This window comes from Ovis aries, chromosome 4 (genome assembly GCF_016772045.2).
Source record: "Ovis aries strain OAR_USU_Benz2616 breed Rambouillet chromosome 4, ARS-UI_Ramb_v3.0, whole genome shotgun sequence".
Lineage (NCBI taxonomy): Eukaryota > Metazoa > Chordata > Mammalia > Artiodactyla > Bovidae > Ovis > Ovis aries.
Window position 1 is genome coordinate 35,009,502 of NC_056057.1, and position 20,646 is coordinate 35,030,147.

General features: G+C 40.3%; 1 protein-coding gene across 1 annotated transcript in view; it reads right to left on the reverse strand.

The window, feature by feature from the left end:
- Positions 1-20,646, reverse strand: part of GRM3 (glutamate metabotropic receptor 3) — a 242,523-nt gene that overhangs the window by 64,218 nt on the left and 157,659 nt on the right. The window contains exon 3 of the mRNA XM_004007802.5: positions 18,039-18,894. Within this exon, the coding sequence (XP_004007851.2) occupies positions 18,039-18,894 (856 nt within the window). The remainder of the gene's footprint in view (positions 1-18,038; positions 18,895-20,646) is intronic.

The window sequence follows — 20,646 nt, forward strand, 5'->3', positions numbered from 1 at the left end:
TTATGGCATAAAGTGAAGAGGAACTCAACAGCCTCTTGATGAAAGTGAAAGAGGAGAGTGAAAAAGTTGGCTTAAAGCTCAACATTCAGAAAACGAAGATCATGGCATCCGGGCCCATCACTTCATGGGAAATAGATGGGGAAACAGTGGAAACAGTGTCAGACTTTAGTTTTGGGGGCTCCAAAGTCACTGCAGATGGTGACTGCAGCCATGAAATTAAAAGACACTTACTCCTTGGAAGAAAAGTTATGAGCAACCTAGATAGCATATTCAAAAGCAGAGACATTACTTTGCTGACTAAGGTCCATCTAGTCAAAGCTGTGGTTTTTCCTGTGGTCATGTATGGATGTGAGAGTTGGACTGTGTAGAAGGCTGAGCGCCGAAGAATTGATGCTTTTGAACTGTGGTGTTGGAGAAGACTCTTGACAGCCCCTTGGACTGCAAGGGGATCCAACCAGTCCATTCTGAAGGAGATCAGTCCTGGGTGTTCTTTGGAAGGAATGATTCTAAAGCTGAAGCTCCAGTACTTTGGCCACCTCATGCGAAGAGTTAGCTCATTGGAAAAGACTCTGATGCTGGGAGGGATTGGGGACAGGAGGAGAAGGGGACAACAGAGGATGAGATGGCTGGATGGCATCAGTGACTCAATGGACGTGAGTCTGAGTGAACTCTGGGAGTTGGTGATGGACAGGGAGGCCTGGCTTGCTGCAATTCATGGGGTCACAAATAGTCGGACATGACTGAGCGACTGAATTGAACTGAACTGAACTGAACCTTTGAGTCAAACAAGCTGCTTTTGAGCCAGGAACCGAGGTGCGTCTGAGAATCTACGTGGGCTTGCTTCTGCTGTCTCCAAAAGTCCTGAGTCTGCCGTTTGACCCTAAAGTCAGCCCCATCCTGTCCTGAACTCTTTCCTATGCTGCATTCCACAATCAGTCTAACTGCTGGGTCTGTGGAACAACCCCCTCACCCCCCCACCATCAACTGAAGGTTTAACATGGTGGGTTTCTCCACTTCAAGGAAAGGACTTTCTTCAACTCTGCAAAAACCTTCATCAATGACAATCATATGTGATGCCTCTTTTTGATCTGATGACATCTAACAGTCCTAAGATGGACCTGTGAACACATTATGGATATAATGTGTCTTTTAATTTTGATAATGTTTTGCTTGGTTTAATGACTATTTTGCCTTACATCTGTAAATGCAAAATAGGTTTGTTTCTGTCTGAAAGCTTTTAAGTTACAAATGGTTGTCCAGGCTCCTATGAGTGCCACAACCTCCTCCAACTATTACTTGGGGCCCCTGGATCAGAGACCCTCAATATGAGGATTAGGAGAATATGTTGCCTCAACAATTTAGGGGCCACGCCCCTCAACAGCAGGAAGTAGTTATGGAATGAAAGCAATGCCCCTTTCCCTTGGCAACATAATTTTCCTAAAAGAAAAGAGGGGGATGAAAGAGTCAATTCCTAGGCAGGTTGATAAGAAATCCAGGATTCCCCGACGGGGAGAAAGGGGTCTAGGGCTCTCAACACTTTTTTTTTTTTTCCCTCTACATTCCTTAGTCTTAGTCACATAAAACGTTTTTTTCTTTAACACCAGAACTGATGACTACACAAAAAACAACACAGTTTAAACTCTGTAGAAAGAAAGGAAGAAAGTGAAGTCGCTCAGTTGTGTCCGACTCTCTGTGACCCCACAGATTGTAGCCTACCAGGCTCCTCTGTCCATGGGATTTTCCAGGCAAGAGTACTGGAGTGGGGTGCCACTTCCTTCTCCAGGAGATCTTCCCGACCCAGGGACTGAACGTGGGTCTCCCGCATTGTAGGCAGATGCTTTACTGTCTGAGCCACCAGCCTACCATAAACTCTTTACTAAGGATTATATAACAACAATGTATCCTGCTTGAGGACAGTTTCTCCTTCCTGGAAACCTTCTGGCTAATCCTGTTATCTCAATTGTAAATTATGGGAGTGGGTCTAGTAAGATCTTTACAACCTTGAGACATTCTTTTGATTTATTGTAATAACTAATTTAAAAAGTATATAACTCCCTTGCTAACACTAGTGAGTGGAGCACTCTCCGTTCCCCTTCTGATGTCTATATCAGAAACTCTCTTTGTCCCTTTTCATGCTTTACTAAAACCCTGCTACACAAAAGCTCTTGAGTGACCAAGCCTGGTCCCTGGTCCTGAAGCTAAATCTTGTTCTTCAGAGATCATGAATCTGACATCATTCGTCAAGCTATCAGGGGGACATATCACAACTAATGATGAAGGGACACGAATTCTAATTCAGGAGGAGTTTTTATTCTTTGACTTTGGGTGAGTGACTTCACCTCTTCTGTAAAATGACAAATAGTAACTGCAACCTAGTTCGTAGGATCTAGTTTTAGTGTTTCAAAGTGTTTTAAAAATGATAGTGTAAAACCAATACAATATTGTAAAGTAATTAGCCTCCAATTAAGATAAATAAATTTATATTAAAAAATTATAGTGTAAATGACATACATTTTTACGACTATCAGTAGGATTTTAGGATTCTGAATATTTGGTGAAGTTTTCATTTTTATTGATGGAGTGAGCTCTGGGGACGGGCTATCAGACATGAGGGACAGGATTCTAAACTCCTTGTCACATTGTGGCTTGAGATAGGGTGAAAAGGGATGGGCCTGTGTAGTCATGGAATTGAATTAACTGTATCACTTCATTCAATCCCTGGTCTAATAGCTTGGATGACTAAATTTAAGCTGAAAGTGAAAGTCACTCAGTCTCACGTCCGACTCTTTGCAACCCCATGGACTATACAGTCCAATGGAATTCTCCAGGCCAGAATACTATTTACATTTAAATACAATTTACTATTTAAATTTAAACTGAAGAGACCAGCAAAAAGGAGTGGAGAACTGGGATATCCAGCTCTTGTTTTCTTACTTTTGTTGTCAGAGGAATTGATCTTACTTCACTTTAAAAGTGTCTGTCAAAATCCTAAATATTGCTACAACATTTTAAATAAAATTATAATAATTCTGAAGAAATGAAGAAAAATAAAACAAAGTAGATGTTCCTCTATTTTTTTTATTCTGTTTAAATACTGGATTAATTCAGCAGCAAAAGATGCTTGCAAGACGAAAGACAGAAAAAGAACTTAATACATTTCTGCGTTGAAAAGGGAGGAACTGAATGGAGGAGGGATTATCCAGAGGTTATATTCACAGGGAGAATTTAGATAGGCAAAAGAGTGGAGGAACTCATCTCTGGAAGTTGGCATTATTGTTTTCCTTTTAGAAACTTTATATCTATATTGCATATATATATATGTATATGTATATATATATGTATACACACACACATACATATATATATATATATATATATATATATGTATGCACATATAAAATTTGGGGGGCTTCTCTGGTAGCTCAGATGGTAAAGAATCTGTCTGCCATGCAGGAGACCCTGGTTTGATCCCTGGCTTGGGACGATCCCCTGGAGAAAGAAATGGCAACCCATTCCAGTATTCTTGCCTGGAGAATTCCATGGACAGAGAAGCCTGGTGGGCTACAGTCCATGGGGTTGCAAAGAGTCAGACATGACTAAACAACTAACACTTTCACTTTCATATATAATTTTATTTAAAATATATCTGGAGTTGACACAGAATTCTTAATGAATAAAAATGAAGAGGCTATAAATGACCTCATTATCCAAAGCTTGCTTTTCGATGATTGAGACATTTTCTTTGTTTTCTACTTTTATTAAAATAGAGATAAAGATACATTTTTATTAGATTATAATATTTTAGGGATAAGAAGACTTTTTTGCTATATTTTTATTGGAATATAATTGCTTTACAATGTTGTGTTCATTTCTGCTCTATAGCAAGTGAATCAACCATGTATACCTGTATCCCTGAGAAGACCTTTTAGGTGCCCCGAGAAGCTAGTATAATGCCACCATATGTGATCAATAATTGGAACTATAAACAAAACTTGTAAGAGAAAAATTCTTAAAAATAAAAAGTTTTAATTTATGAAAGTCCCAAGGGTATTTAAAAATTTTTTAGAAAGAACACTTGATTTGTGATGTGTGCTAAACAACCACCACTACCCAACAATAAGAACAGAACAGAAAAAAAAAAAACATTCAAATACATTAAACAAACAAGCCCTCACTATTATTATGTTCTTGGATGGAAATTCTGAAAGGGTTTCACATCTACTATTTTCCCTCTTTCTTTTATCAGTTTACTTTTAATTAAGTATGAAGATTTACAATTAGAATGAGAGAATGGGGTGACAGGGCAGAAAAATGCAGAAATGCAGTCTTAAACAGTGTTTAAGATATAGTGACCTGCAGCCTGATTACTCTTTTTTTGCAATTTGTTATTGATTTTTGGAAATAACAGTATGATATCAAGAATATTGATCTAGTGCAGAAGAAGGAGTGAAGTATATAATTGGAGGCCTCAGCAAACAGTCATTCTTTATGAAGACACCATTATGGCAATTAATGAAAGAGTTAACAGGTTTCTTTTCAGATCATGATCATTTTGGAGCAATTTTTTTTTTTATCATTTCTGCAACTGCACACAGTAAGCCGAGTCAAATGACAATGGGGCTGTCTCCTTTTTCTCAGTATAAACTTGCCTTTTCTCTCCTTAGGAAACAATAGTGGAAAACAATGTGTGATTAGGAAACAGCCTTAAGTTGGCTTTGGAGGCTACTTAGCTTTGCAAACTTGAGACAGTGATTTAACTCCTCTGGGTTTCATCGAAAACCTTTAAACCTGGGGAAATAACATCTGATCGGACAGGATTTTTGTGAGAATGAATGAATGAAATGTACAATGGCTATTGGCAGGCAGCTGGCAATCAATAAACTCTGGTTTCTTTTTCTTTTCATCCTTTCTTCAGGTTAGAGCTCTGCTGGTTTTAGCTGAAGTTCAGGGTTAATATAGAGGATAATGATCACAAACAATGTGATTTTGGAAACTTTTACGCATTTTCTATAGGAGGAGACTGAAAAGGCACATTTCAGATCTAATCTAAAAAACTCAGATCAATACTTTACTGTTTAATTTTAGTTTCCAAAAGAGCTCTGCATTTACTGCAAGTTAAAGAGAAATGATGCATTTTAAAAGTTATTAACATGCTGGTGTGGCGTGGAATGGTTTATTCACCTGGAAAGTCTCCTTCTCCCTCTCCACTTCTAACAAGATCTGAGTCATATCCAGTGTTCCATATTTTAGAAAACCTTTTCTAAAATCCAGCTCACTGTTGATTTCTTCTTTGTACCTACACTCTCTCTTCTCCCTGTCCCTCTCTTAAGACGCCAAAGATGAAATGCTATATAGGGCAAGATATATTCTCTTAGTGCCTTTACTAGTTAGGAAGCTACTTAAGTGTAGAAAGGATGCAGTTACTCCGTTTTTTTCATACCTATAGTACCCGACACTAATTCACTGTGAAAACTAAATATTCTTTGAAAAGTTTCAAAATCATACTCTATTTAGTATAGCAATATCGCAATAACTTCTGGTAATAAGAGGAATAAATTTGGAGGATCTAATGTAAAACATGAAGTTGAACGGTTCTATGAAGACCTACAAGACCTTTTAGAACTCACACCCCCAAAAGATGTGCTTTTCATTATAGGGGACTGGAATGCAAAAGTAGGAAGTCAAGAAACACCTGGAGTAACAGGCAAATTTGGCCTTGGAATGCAGAATGAAGCAGGGCAAAGGCTAATAGAGTTTTGCCAAGAGAACGCACTGGTCATAGCAAACACCCTCTTCCAACAACACGAGAAGACTCTACACATGGACATCACCAGATGGTCAACACCGAAATCAGATTGATTATATTCTCTGCAGCCAAAGATGGAGAAGCTCTATACAGTCAGCAAAAACAAGACTGGGAGCTGACTGTGGCTCAGATCATGAACTCCTTATTGCCAAATTCAGACTTAAATTGAAGAAAGTAGGGAAAACCACTAGACCATTCAGGTATGACCTAAATCAAATCCCTTATAATTATACAGTGGAAGTGAGAAATAGATTTAAGGGCCTAGATCTGATAGATAGAGTGCCTGATGAACTATGGACGTAGGTTTGTGACTTTGTACAGGAGACAGGGATCAAGACCATCCCCATAGAAAAGAAATGCAAAAAAGCAAAATGGCTGTCTGGGGAGGCCTTACAAATAGCTGTGAAAAGAAGAGAGGGGAAAAGCAAAGGAGAAAAGGAAAGATATTCCCATTTGAATGCAGAGTTCCAAAGAACAGCAAGGAAAGATAAGAAAGCCTTCTTCAACTATCAATGCAAAGAAATAGAGGAAAACAACAGAATGGGGAAGACTAGAGATCTCTTCAAGAAAATTAGAGATACCAAGGGAACATTTCATGCAAAGATGGGCTTGATAAAGGACAGAAATGGTATGGACCTAACAGAAGCAGAAGATATTAAGAAGAGGTGGCAAAAATATGCAGAAGAACTGTACAAAAAAGATCTTTATGACCCAGATAATCATGATGGTGTGATCACTCACCTAGAGCCAGAATCCTGGAATGTGAAGTCAAGTGGGCCTTAGAAAGCATCACTACGAACAAAGCTAGTGGAGGTGATGGAATTCCAGTTGAGATGTTTCAAATCCTGAAAGATGATGCTGTGAAAGTGCTGCACTCAATCTGCCAGCAAATGTGGAACACTCAGCAGTGGCCACAGGACTGGAAAAAATCAGTTTTCATTCCAATCCCAAAGAAAGGCAATGCCAAAGAATGCTCAAACTACCACACAATTGCACTCATCTCACACGCTAGTAAAGTAATGCTCAAAATTCTCCAAGCCAGGCTTCAGCAATACATGAACTGTGAACTTCCAGATGTTCAAGCTGGTTTTAGAAAAGGCAGAGGAACCAGAGATCAAATCACCAACATCCGTTGGATCATGGGGAAAAGCAAGAGAGTTCCAGAAAAACATCTATTTCTGCTTTATTGACTATGCCAAAGCCTTTAACTGTTTGGGTCACAATAAACTGTGGAAAATTCTGAGAGATGGGAATACCAGACCACCTGACCTGCCTCTTGAGAAACCTATTTGCAGGTCAGGAAGCAACAGTTAGACCTGGTCATGGAACAACAGACTATTCCAAATAGGAAAAGGAGTACGTCAAGGCTGTATATTGTCACCCTGCTTATTTAACTTCTATGCAGAGTACATCACAAAAAACACTGGGCTGGAAGAAGCACAAGCTGGAATTAAGATTGCTGGGAGAAATATCTATAGCCTGAGATATGCAGATGACACCACCCTTATGGCATAAAATGAAGAGGAACTAAAAAGCCTTTTGATGAAAGTGAAAAGGAGAGTGAAAAAGTTGGCTTAAAGCTCAACATTCAGAAAACGAAGATCATGGCATCTGGTCCCATCACTTCATGGGAAATAGATGGGGAAACAGTGGAAACTGTGTCAGACTTTATTTTTGGGGGCTCCAAAGTCACTGCAGATGGTGACTGCAGCCATGAAATTAAAAGACGCTTACTCCTTGGAAGGAAAGTTATGAGCAACCTAGATAGAATATTAAAAAGCAGAGATATTACTTTGCCAACAAAGGTCCATCTAGTCAAGGCTATGGTTTTTCCAGTGGTCATGTATGGATGTGAGAGGTTGACTGTGAAGAAAGCTGAGCGCCAAATAATTGATGCTTTTGAACTGTGGTGTTGGAGAAGACTCTTGAGAGTCCCTTGGACTGCAAGGGGATCCAACCAGTCCATCCTAAAGGAGATCAGTCCTGGTATTCATTGGAAGGAATGATGTTGAAGCTGAAACTCCAATACTTTGGCCACCTAATGCGAAGAGTTGACTCACTGGAAAGACTCTGATGCTGGGAGTGATTGGGGGCAGGAGGAGAAGGGGCGACAGAGGATGAGATGGCTGGATGGCATCACCGACTCGATGGACATGAGTCTGAGTGAACTCCGGGAGTTGGTGATGGACAGGGAGGCCTGGCGTGCTCTGATTCATGGGGTTGCAAAGTCGGACACGACTGAGCAACTGAACTGAATGTAGAACATGGTGATTATAGCCAATAAAACTGTATTACATACTTGAAAGTTGCAAATAGAACAGTTCTTAATTGTTCTCACCACAGAAGTGTAATGGTAATTCTGTAATGGGATGGAGATGTTAGTCAAGGCTATAATGGTAATTACTTTGTAGCATATAAATATGTCAACATGTTACACACTTTACACTTGCAAAATGTGGTATGTCAACTATATTGCAATAAGCTTGATTTTTTAAAATAATAAACAAAAGTGTAAATGGTCAGTCTTAGAACATCTAATAATACTAGGGTCAGTGGCTTAGTTTGTGGATAAGCTTGTATTTGTGATGTTATTGTGCAAATTTAATATAGGGTCAATTTTGTGCTAGTAAAATTTTTTATAGTTTTTGGATGGAATTAAATACTTTAATATTCTGAAATGTTATTTAGCACTATAAGTTCTGGGGACTCTACCACCTTTTCAAATTCCAATTTATCTTAGCAAAATGAATTATTTAGCTATCATAGTTTTTAAATGAAACACACCCAGGTGGAGTGTCTACATTACCTCAGGTTCAATGCTAGGTATTTGGGGGGAAATGTGAAGAATTACTATGTAATCTTGCTGAGTGATGTCATATACAGTGACTAAATATACCGTGGACATCTGTTAAGTATTTAAGAGGGAGGTCACCCTCCCTCTTACTTCCCATTGGAGGGAAGTAAACTGGTACAATCACTTTGGAAAACAGAATGGAAGTTCCTTAACAAACTGGAAATAGAGTTGTCACATGATCCTGCAATCCCACTCCTGGGCATATATCGGGGGAAAAATATGGTCTGAAAAGATACATGACCCCAGTTATATTATGCAACAACCTAAATGCCGAAAGAATTTGAAAAAGAATAGATACATGTATATGTATAACTCAATCATTTTGTGGTACACCTGAAACTATCATCCCTTTGTTAATCAACTATGCTGCTGCTACTGCTGCTAAGTCGCTCCAGTTGTGTCCAACTCTGTGCGACCCCATAGACGGCAGCCCACCAGACTCCTCTGTCCCTGGGATTCTCCAGGCAAGAACACTGGAGTGGGTTGCCATTTCCTTCTCTAATGCATGCAGGCATGCTGAGTCTCTTTAGTCGTGTCCGACTCTGTGTGACCCCATGGACAGCAGCCCACCAGGCTCCTCTGTCCAAGGGATTATGCAGGCAAGAATACTGGAGTGGGTTGCCATTGCCTTATCAACTATACTCCAATATAAAATGAAAAGCTTAAAAAAAAATAAAAGAGAGTGGTTAGAAGTGTGACCAGTCCTTGAGTCCCTTAGCCAGCCTCCTCAGTGCCTACTCCTCAGCTCCGAACATCAGCTCCCATCAGCTTCAGAAGCTATGCTCACTGCTTAGGCATTAGGAGAATTTTGCTAGGTTCCCAGGAAGCGAAGTGCTCCCCGGGTATCCTGAAAGTTAGGATTGTAGGCTAAGTTTATTTTTGAAGAATATGTTGATTATATATTTTTAAAATGGTCTGAATATTTTCTTCAGTCTCCAGACACCTTTTCTAGTAATGTCCTTGTAAACACACTGCAGTGTCCCAGAGTCTGGACACATAGGAGAAATAGCACATTCATCGTATTATTTTTTTTCCAATTAGCAAGATGGTAAAATCCATTTTACTGGGGATGATTATGTTTTTCTGCTTCATTGACAGGACGGCTCTCCAAATGGATCGAGAAAAAGTAAGCATTATGAAATAATGATAGTGATCATAATAACAAGCAGCGGCAGTAGAAAGCTCAGGCCAAAGTGGAAATTAGGTTTTCTAGAGGCTCCTGTTCTCCACTGTGTGACCTTAAAATGAGAATCATTTCTCAAGCTTCTAGGCGACCAAAGCACAGATGCATGATGTATAAACAAATAAGTAACTGCGTGAGCAATGTCCTTTGGGGGTTTAGATCTTATTCTGGTGACCCCAGGAAGCTGACCAGAGAGAAAAGGGGGCAAAAAAAAAAAAAGTACAGGATATTTATCTTTACATTTTGCAAATGCTTTTGATCAGCAGAGCTGGAACAAGTTTCTGTGCTTTTGTGGGAACTACAAAAGTTCCAGGGGAGGAAGCAAGATCAAGAGCAGTTTGCTCTTTCAGGAACTTCAAAGCCCATTCATCTAAAGATGTGGCCATTACCATTTTGGCTTCCTTGCTGTGCCTTGGATGGCCCTGGACTTTTCAAGAGGAGAGCCTTACTGGGTTGGGGCCAGCTCTCGCATATTCCTTAAGAGTGCAGTGTCCCAGAAAACCTGCCCTTCCTGGCCTGTGCTCTGTGATTACAGCTCCAAACAGGAGTGAACGTTCTACCTACCGGATGAGTCAGATGCAGAGCTGAATGGGGCAGTGAGGCTGGACTACGCATTTTCTGCCTCTGCTCCTCTTTTAGGTTTGGAGAACTGTAAACATAAGAACAAAGCTAGACCATCTCCGTGAGCTCGAGGCCCCCCTGATCTCAGGAGTCTGTCTCTTTGCTGGTACCAGGAGACAAGTGTGCCACAAAGAGAGAGAGAGAAACACAACTAACAAACAAATGAACAAAAACCCTTCACAGCTGTGTGCTCTACTGTTCAGCCCATTGTTGATTACCACGTCCGGTACTAACAAGGAGCTGCCCTCTTTACTTATAATTCAAGTCTTGGGAGTAGGATTTGCTCAGTTAATTTCGATTTATTCTGGGCATAAGATACACAATGATTGTCCAATCCAAAACAAAACTCAAAACCAAATAGAACACAAAACTTAATGCGTGTGTGCATGCTAAGTTGCTTCAGTCGTGTCTGACTCTTTGCAGCCCTACTGACTGTAGCCCACCAGGCTCCTCCATGAAATTCTCTAGACAAGAATACTATTGCAGCACCACTAATTCTTTTTTTTTTTTTTTTTGGCCTTGATTTTTTTGAATGCATGTAAGAATTAAAGATATTAAAATTTAAAAAATAAAAAACTAAAAAAAAGCACCACTAATTCTTTAACAAAAAGTGTTTATATTGGAGTACAGTTGGTTTGCAATGTTATGTTAGTTTCAGGTGTATAGCAAAGTGATTCAGTCATACATACACATGTATGTATTCTTTGTCAGATTCTTTTCCCATATTGGTTATTATAGAATATTAAGTAGAGTTCCTTGTGCTATACAGTAGGTGCTTGTTGGTCATCTATTTTACATATATTAATATGTGTAAATGTTAATTCCAACCTCCTAATTTATCCCTTCCCTCCCACCTTTCCCCTTTGGTAACCACAACTTTGTTTTCTGAGTCTGTTTCTATTTTGTAAATAAGTACTTTTGTATCATTTTTTAGGATTTCACATATTAGTGATATCATATATTTGTCTTTCTCTGAGTTATTTCACTTAGTATGACAACCTCTAGGTCCATCCATCTTGCTGAAAATGGCATTATTTCATTCTTTTCTATGCAACCCCACTAATCCTGCTTCTATATTTTGAGGATGTTCTGGGGACTGGCTGTTGGTATAAGCTTCACAGAGTTGGAACTCCAGCTGTCTTGTTTGCTGGTGGGTCCCCAGGACCTGGACTAAAGTCTAAACTTTAGTTGGAATCAATGGCTACATCAGGACCTTGAGGATTTGTTCTACCACCTATTTTTCCTGTGATCTTGGATCAGTTTCCTACGGTGTAAAATTCTCAGTTTTTCCATTCTCAAACATTTTAGCCCAGGCTTGTGCATCACACAAAGGAATGTTATGAGTGTTATTCCCAAGATAAGGCATCCTCGACGCTGGCTCTGCCTTGGAGAACCCTGGCAGTGTGCACAGTAAGTGGGATGCTTTCTTTTGAATTGGGTGTACTGTAGTTACCACGTCATCCTGACAGCTGCGTTCACTTTTAGGTGTTTCAGTAAGTGAAGATCATGATGCTGACATCCTGAATTTCCACCTCTGTCAAGTGAGGAATAGAAGTATGTTTCTCTTTGAGGAAGGCCTTTTGGAACTCTATGGTTTTAGTCTATTCCATTTTCTGGAGCTCGTCTCATAATAAAAAGTGAGAGGCATTGTACTAGACCACGAACATACAAAATGACAGTGACATTGCATTTCTTTAACTGCTTCACAGCCCTCTCTGTCTCGTCCGTTTTTATCTGCATTGGTGAGTTTAAGCTCTGTTTTTACATGATGAGTGCATGGAAGTTTACTCAAAATGCTTTGGAAAAGTCTCATGCCACCAAACATAATTCTGATTTAAATATTTATTTTAAAATTCAACATGACATGGCTCTTTCAGATGGAAAAATTTTACTAATAAAAGAATACTTTGAAGCTTTTTTTTCCTTTTAATATCCTAAGGTTTAAGGCTCAGCTTCCAAAGTTTGGCTGTTTTATGAATAACCTTAGCTCCAAATAATTGAGAAAGTGATCCAGGAGCATTAAAGGTATAATGAAAAGGAGAGCAAGAAGAAGCATATTTTGAACTTACTGACTGTCTTTTATTCTTTAATAAGCACTCCATTAATAAATGGTGAGCATGTGTTAGTCACTGTGTTAGGTGTTTGGGATCAAAGTCCGCAACTTCCCAGAGTTCCCGTGTCTGTATAAAAGCAGCGCTGGGTCTGATGACCTGGATTTCAACTTTGCTCCTTGCCTCTACGAAGATGATGATCTTCGGCAAATTACTTTCAGTTATGAGGCTTCATATATACAATAGGAACAAATCCCAGATCCAGTGCTGATGCTCTTTGGTTTTAAATTTGCCTCAAATACAAAGATAGAACCAATGGACAGTGCTTAGGCTAAAAAAAAAGCCAGTCATTCTAGAAGTCATAAACTTTTCTTTCTTGAAATTCATTTGTTAATGAAAAAATATACATTTAATTTTCACAAAAAAGAATGACATTATAAAGCTATTGATTATTTCTCTCATCCTATTTTCCTTTGGTAAACACTGATATATTGTGCACTCTATACCAGTAAATGTGTTGTGTATTTGAGATCAGAGATGGAACACATGTGTTCTGCCTTGAAAAAGTTCACAATCTAGTAATGGAGACAGAGAAGGAAACACAAATATGGGCATTAAGTGCTAGTCATAATCAACAAATATTTACTGAACACTTATTATGCTGGGGCTACTGCAGTGAATAAAATGGATAATAATTTCTGTTTTCAGGAGTTTATATTCAAGTGTGAAGATCAAGCAATAAAGAATAAACACGAAAATGTAAATATTATCGATAAAAAGGTGAAAAAATCATGGAGTGAAAAAAATTGTAGAACAGGTTAAAGGGAAATAGGGGCACATGTGGTAGGGATTGGGGGCATTGCCATCTTAAGAAGCATTGCCAGGTGGGCCTCAATAAGAAACTAGAATTTAAGGAAAGCCCGAAGGAAGTAAGGGAATAAATTAGCTATAGGGATGTCTTGGGAAAGGGCTTTACCAGGCAGAGGGAATTGGGAGTGGAAAGCCCCTAAGTTTGGAAACAAGGCTGGCTGGGGTGAAGTGAGCAAGAGAGGGGGTAATGGATGACGGCAGGGGAGCAGCAGGAAAAGGGGTGCGGGAGCCATGGTGGGCCAGCCAGGCTGGACTTTGTAGAACACTGTTAGAAGCTTGACTTTGACTGTGAGTGACATGGGGAGACTCTAAGAGGTTTTGAGTAGAGGAGTGACTTCCTCTGACTTTCATTCCAATCCCAAAGAAAGGCAATGCCAAAGAATGTTCAAACTACCGCAAAATTACATTCATCTCACATGCAAGCAAAGTAATGCTCAAAATTCTCCAAGCCAGGCCTCAACAGTACATGAACCGTGAACTTCCAGATGTTCAAGCTGGATTTAGAAAAGACAGAGAACCAGAGATCAAATTGCCAACATCTGTTGGATCATCGAAAAAGCAAGTGAGTTCCAGAAAAACATCTACTTCTGCTTTATTGACTATGCTAAAGCCTTTGACTGTGTGGATCACAATAAACTGTGGAAAATTCTTCAAGAGATGGGAATACCAGACCACCTGATCTGCCTCCTGAGAAATCTATATGCAGGTCAAGAAGCAACAGTTAGAACTGGACATGGAACAACAGACTGGTCTCAAATAGGAAAAGGAGTACGTCAAGGCTGTATATTTTCATGCTGCTTATTTAACTTCTATGCAGAGTACATCATGAGAAATGCTGGGCTGGATGAAGCACAAACTGGAATCAAGATTGTTAGGAGAAATTCCAATAACCTCAGAATGACACCACCTTTATGGCAGAAAGTGAAGAAGAACTAAAGAGCCTCTTGATGAAAGTGAAAGAGGAGAGTGAAAATGTTGGCTTACAACTCAGTATTCATAAAACTAAGATCATGGGATCTGGTCCTATCACTTCATGGCAAATAGATGGGAAAACAGTAGAAACAGTGGCTGACTTTATTTTTCTGGGCTCCAAAATCACTGCAGATGGTGATTGCAGCCATGAAATTAAAAGATGCTTACTCCTTGGAAGAAAAGTCATGACCAACCTAGACAGCATATTAAAAAGCAGAGACATTACTTTGCCAACAAAGGTCCGTCTAGTCAAGGCTATGGCTTTTCCAGTGGTCATGTGTGGATGTGAGAGTTGAACTATAAGAAAGCTGAGCACCAAAGAATTGATGCTTTTGAACTGTGGTGTTGGAGAAGACTCTTGAGAGTCCTTTGGACAGCAAAGAGATCCAACCAGTCCATCCTAAAGGAAACCAATCCTGAATATTCATTGGAAGGATTGCTGCTGAAGCTGAAAGTCCAACAGCTTGGCCACCTGATGCGAAGGACTGACACATCTGAAGAGCCCCTGATGCTGGGAAAGATTGAAGGTGGGAGGAGAAGGGGACGACAGGATGAGATGGTTGGATGGCATCACCAACTCAATGGACATGAGTTTGAGTAAACTCTGTGAGTTGGTGATGGAAAGGGAGGCCTGGCGTGCTGCAATCCATGGGGTCCCAAAGAGTCAGACACGACTGAGTGACTGAACTGAACCGAACGCTATAAAAGGCCATCCTGGCTGTTGTGCTGTGGATGGGTTGGAGGCGGGTGTTGGCAGCTTGGACCAGGGTAGTAGCAGTTGAGATGGAATAAGTGAAGGGGCTAGACCTGACGGAAGGGGATGGGGTGAGCAGGTTCCAGGTAGAGGATGTAGCATATACAGAGGGCACAGAGGCAGAAAGAAAGGCATGATGTTGATAGTGATCTGCAAGTAGTCTTAATGAAGGGAAGGGTGAATGCTGGGTGTGTGGCAGAAGATGAGCCTAGAGAGGTGGAGAGTCATTAGATCCTATGCCAGGAGGGCTCACTATTTAGAAGTCTTTTTAACACAGCACACATAGTTTTGCAAAAATCTCTTTTGTAAAAGAAATATTCACTGTTGGTTAACTTTAAGGAATACTCATAGTGGCCAGTGTTGGAACTAGTTGGTAGGAATATACCCAGGAACAGAGGAGTATTCTCAGGAGGCTTAGAGCTTCCATCCTGTGAGGACTAGGGCTCTAAGGGGATTGACTACAACTGTCTGCCAGAAGAATCCTGGAGTAGATGCACTGAGAACAAGCAGATGGGTGCATGAGGACTTTTTTGATCCAAGAGAAGATTGTGCAGTGTTTGCTGAAGTGTTCACTATTGTGCCTAATCCACTGCCTCAGTATTCAAGTTAGAAAATCACAGATACTATTTTCAAAAAAAAAAAAATGTAAAACAGATCTACTTTTCAGTAGTTTACTAGGTTAACCTTATTCTTTCAACAGACATATTTAGCTAGTTTAGCATCTCAGGATCCTCTCATAGTAAGGCATTTTCTTGCCCAAGTCCTACTGCTATGCATAGCTCCTGGGAGCTGGTCTAAATTCCCTCTCTTTTCTGTAGTGTGAATCTGTTTTTCACCCTGCTATTCTCTTCAGAGATGGAGAGTGGCTAGTAGCAATGTCGAGCAAATTGAGAAGGCAAAAATAGCACTTTGTGGTCAGGTCTCCACAGCCAAACTAAATCGTAGAATCGAAGCCAGTAATTGAACAAGGCAGACAAAAAGAAGATCCCGTTGTTTCATTTATCCAAATAATGGCCTTATTTCTTCATTTTTCTTTGCCATTTGAGACTCAATCAGTGAAATCAAGGAAAATATTTTGGTTACAAAAAACACTTTGCAAAGGCTCTCTGAAATCCAAGAATTTTCATTCTATTAGCTGTTAACGAGTGGATATATTTGTATATTTGCATACCAAGGAGTAATGAACTAGAATAACAGAGTTAATTAATAGTTGTGATGCATAAAGATGAATGATTACCCCAAGGGTAGTCTGAGAGGGAAGGAAGTTGCTTATCTTATTCAGCTTTAAGAATTAAGTTCATTGTAGATGCTATTTATAGATATCTAAAGAGTTCATTTATGTTTAAAGATATTCTTTTTTTTTTTTTTTTAACTGACTCTGTGGTCCATTCTTATATTCTGGAGTCATCAGTGTGAACTGATCTGGGATTTTGAGATAAATCCTGGACATGTATACATGTATATCACACACACACACACACACACACACACACACACACACACACACATGCTCTTATATGGAATACACCTGTGGGAATACAGGGCACAGGAAAGGCTTTATCTTTACCATTTTCAGTGCCTGTTCTAATGGTAAGAGATGGTATCCATCAGATGAATAGGAGCAAATGCTGACATAATTAATTTCAGCTACTTTTGGCTCTCTGTGTAGAATGCAGAGAGGATGTGCAAAAATGCAGGCTGATAATTTTGGTGCTTATCTTCTAGGCTAGAGTAGGGGTGAAAGTTCTGGACTAGAAGCCAGTTGTCATGGGGTCTTCTTTCAGTACTACCATTGATTATTTTTCAGTCCATTTGACTTCTGAGTGATTATCTATGAGGGAGAAGTGAGAATTGCGACTTGCTTCACCGATAATATGATTTGAGCATAAAAACTTTCATGTCTTGGATGATAAATCAATTGAAACAGACTCTGCAGACTAGAATGACGCCTTAGTGGCATGGGAGATGATTAGCAACTTAGACAAATGAAAGTGTTCTATCATTGTAATATTTTTGGCATCAAAATCTTTTGTACTCAGTAATATTACTTACCATTTTATGACTTAGGTTTAAGCTAAATTCCCCGGAACTGGTACCTTAATGCAATGATATCACATGCACTGTAAAAGGGCATGCAATTCTAAAGATGTTGTGTTTTTTTATATATTAGTAGTACATTAAAACACAGTGCTATATTGAGGAATGTATAGACCATATTTATTAACAAATAGAGCAGCAAAAGCCACTCTGAACACACCTCTGGATGTTCACTTCTATATCAGAATGACTTCCATCAGTCTTCAGTTTGCTTAAAGTCAAGCTCCCAGGAAAACAGTTTCATTTCATAGGATAATCTGAGAAAAATCCACAACTCTTAATACTGACATGTAAATGCTGCTGTACAGCAGAAGATAGAAATTCGAATGCCAGGAATCACCATGCGCAGAGTGTCTTTCTCTCTCTTTCCCTAATGAGGCTCTGGAAAAAGAGTGGCTTTTTTTTTTTTTCTCACCCCCACTGTGAAAGTTATGAGACTCTTTTGCTCAAATCACCCAGAAGGAAAGCTTGGAAGTTCACGTTCCTTAGAGAGTTGTCAGTTCTGCTAAAGAAGATTAAATGCTTATTGTGCAGGTGTCAAAGCCCACAGCTAATCACAAGAAAGAGAGCAAATGCGGCACAGCCCGCATCTAGGCAGCTACCGCAGGTCAGTCCAGCCTAGGGGGTCTTCAATCTCATGTGGTGTACCAGCCAAGATATTCACTAGAAAATAAGTAACTGACATCAAAACCCCATCATATTGCATCTTGGAATATTTCAGTTCGAATTGCTTGGGTGGCTCTGAAACAAAGATTTCTGGGCTGGGGCAGAGGTATTTGATTCCACTATTTGCATCACAGAAGAAGATTGATTAAAGGCTTCTTGCTTACCTGTGAAGTTGATTTTCAGCAAGTAATCCTTGTACAGCTTCTTCCCGTCCAGGATCTTCATGGCGTCGCAGAGCTTGGTGGTGTTGGGGCAGAGTGTGCGCTGCATTTTGTGCAGGGCATGGGCCATAGCGTACACCGCATTCACCACGAACATAATCTTGGATTCCTGCTCATAGTTGCTACTGTCGATGGCCAGGTGCTTGTCGCAAGGGCGCCGGTGGTTGTGCTTGTTCTGGAGGCTACACTGGAACTTCTGCTCCCAGAAGTCCCGGAACCAGGGGTTGCGGTGGTTGTTGTAGGGGTTGAGGCTCTGGAAGTAGCGATCGAACTGGCGGACGGGCTGCGAGGCCAGCTCCAGGGTGATGGCGCCATAGGCCACGTGCTCGCTGCCCTTGATGATGCTCTCCTGCGCACCCCAGCCGTCGCTGGCCACCCAGGTGAAAGAGGCGTTGGCGCGGCTGGCAGCGGCGATGAGCTCCCGGGAGTCGTCGCTGCGCATGAAGAGGACCACGACACGCGCGTTGGGCTTCTGCAGCAGCTCGCGGATCACGCTGTCGTAGGATTTGCGGATGTTGGAGCGGCCCACCTTTTCCGCAGTGGCGATGCAGATGTTGCGCTGACGAGCTTCTTGCTCGAAGGCCTCGATCCCCGTCTCCCCATAGTCGCCCTCCGAGGCCACGGTGGACACGTAGGTCCAGTTGAAGAAACGCAAGATCTCGGCCATGGCTTTGGCCTGGTAGAAATCGGGGGGCACGGTCCTGGCAAAGTAATCGTAGCGCGATTTGTCGCTGAGTTTGGCGCTGGTGGATGCGTAGCTTATCTGTGGGATCTGGAAGAGCCTCAGCAGGTTTGCCACCTGGGGGCGGAAGGGAGACAAGGCAGGTACCATTTTTTTAGAAATCTGGAGGTAACTGACTGCACAGGAAAGATGAAACATATTGGGCCTTTACCCTGCTCCCTTTGCTACTCCAGATCGCTAAGCTGTCCTGGACGCTTTGCCAGCTGCTTTCCTGGACACTGTATTTGGGGAATTAGGAAACAGGTTCCAAGCAGGTAATTCAAGTGTTGGGAAAAGACAAAGAGAAATGAGAAGGGCATGTTTCTTTCTCTCCTAGACTTTATACTACATCCTGGACCAGACTCAGCTCTGTTCAGGTGTGAGTGGGGGCTGCTTTAAGTTTCTGGAGCCCTCTTATAACTGAGTCTAACAGTGAACTACAGTGAATTAGCCAAATTCGGTTTTTAGACAAACTTGGCTGTGGTTGTATAGAAAGAGCCTGGGTGTTGTCTAATTCTCACTTCCCCCTCTTTTGCTAAAAAAGGCAGTCTCTGAAAGAATTTAATTTGGGAACTGTATGCCACATGGACAGTCCAAATTAGACACTTATTATCTAGGTTAAGCCAAAAAAAAAAAAAAGTCCATTCTTTTTGGTCCACCCCAAGTTTAGGCATACGCCTTTGTAACCTTAAAGAGCTTGACCAACATTTTCTTTACCTTTTTAACATTTTGTTTCTGCTTGGATTATACATAGCCCAAACATACAAATGCTATTTTTGTGATATTTTTGATTAAAAAGCAAATTAGGGAGTGTTGAGGACCTTGTCGATAAAGAACTATTTACTTTAAAATGTTTAAAGTTTATTCTGAATAAAGAATGTAAATTTCTTATAATTTACCTTGGAATAATATTTCAGTTCTTATTTATTACAGAATAATAAAGGAAAGTGACAGTAGCATATCAAGGAACATTTTATGCATAGAGTATTTGTGAAGTTTATACATTTTAAAATATATATGCAGATTGTATGTAAATCTAATAAGTTTTTGTTTTTCCTGGCTACCTCACATATTCTGAACATTTCTATGTTTACAATGATTTTAGTTACATAATATACTAAGTAGACTTTAATTGGAAATGATGTTGACTGTTCCAACATACTCTATGAGAACTTTGAATTTTCCCTTCTGAAAGTTGCGGTCTCAGGTTTATGTTTGACGTGTAGGCAGCACAGCTTGAAGTAGGCAGCTGTTAGCAAAGAGCACAAGTAACATCAAACAACTGACAGCTGAGTCCTGATTAATCATCATTTCATCTGGCAGTGGAAACCAACAGCCGTATTCCTACACAGCCACACAGCATGTTCTCAGAGGTCTGGCCTGCTATTAAAACCAACATGATATAGCCCAGAGCTATCAAATATGTTTTCTATATCTTTGCAAATCATGGTACCTCTCATGTAACTACGAATAGAACAGTAAGAAAATCTGGCACTTAGCATGCAGTATAATGCAAATTTAGGATCCAGATCTTTTTTGCATCTTGACTTTTAATATATGTATATATACTAGGATGTGAGTGAATTTTGGAGAATGGAGGTGAGTGAATGGGTAAGTGGGTGGATGAAGGCTAGTATGTCTTTTATTTTTTCTCGGGGCTAGAGACCCTGAGCAAAATGGCCTCTCCTGATTCATTTGAACATGGGAGTGCTGGTTGTTTACTCAGCCTGATTGTGATGGCACTGAGCCAGTACTGTCATCACTTCTGTACTGAGTACCTGGCTTCTTTCGGATGTAAGGAGCACTGTGGCAGACTGTGATGAGACCCCT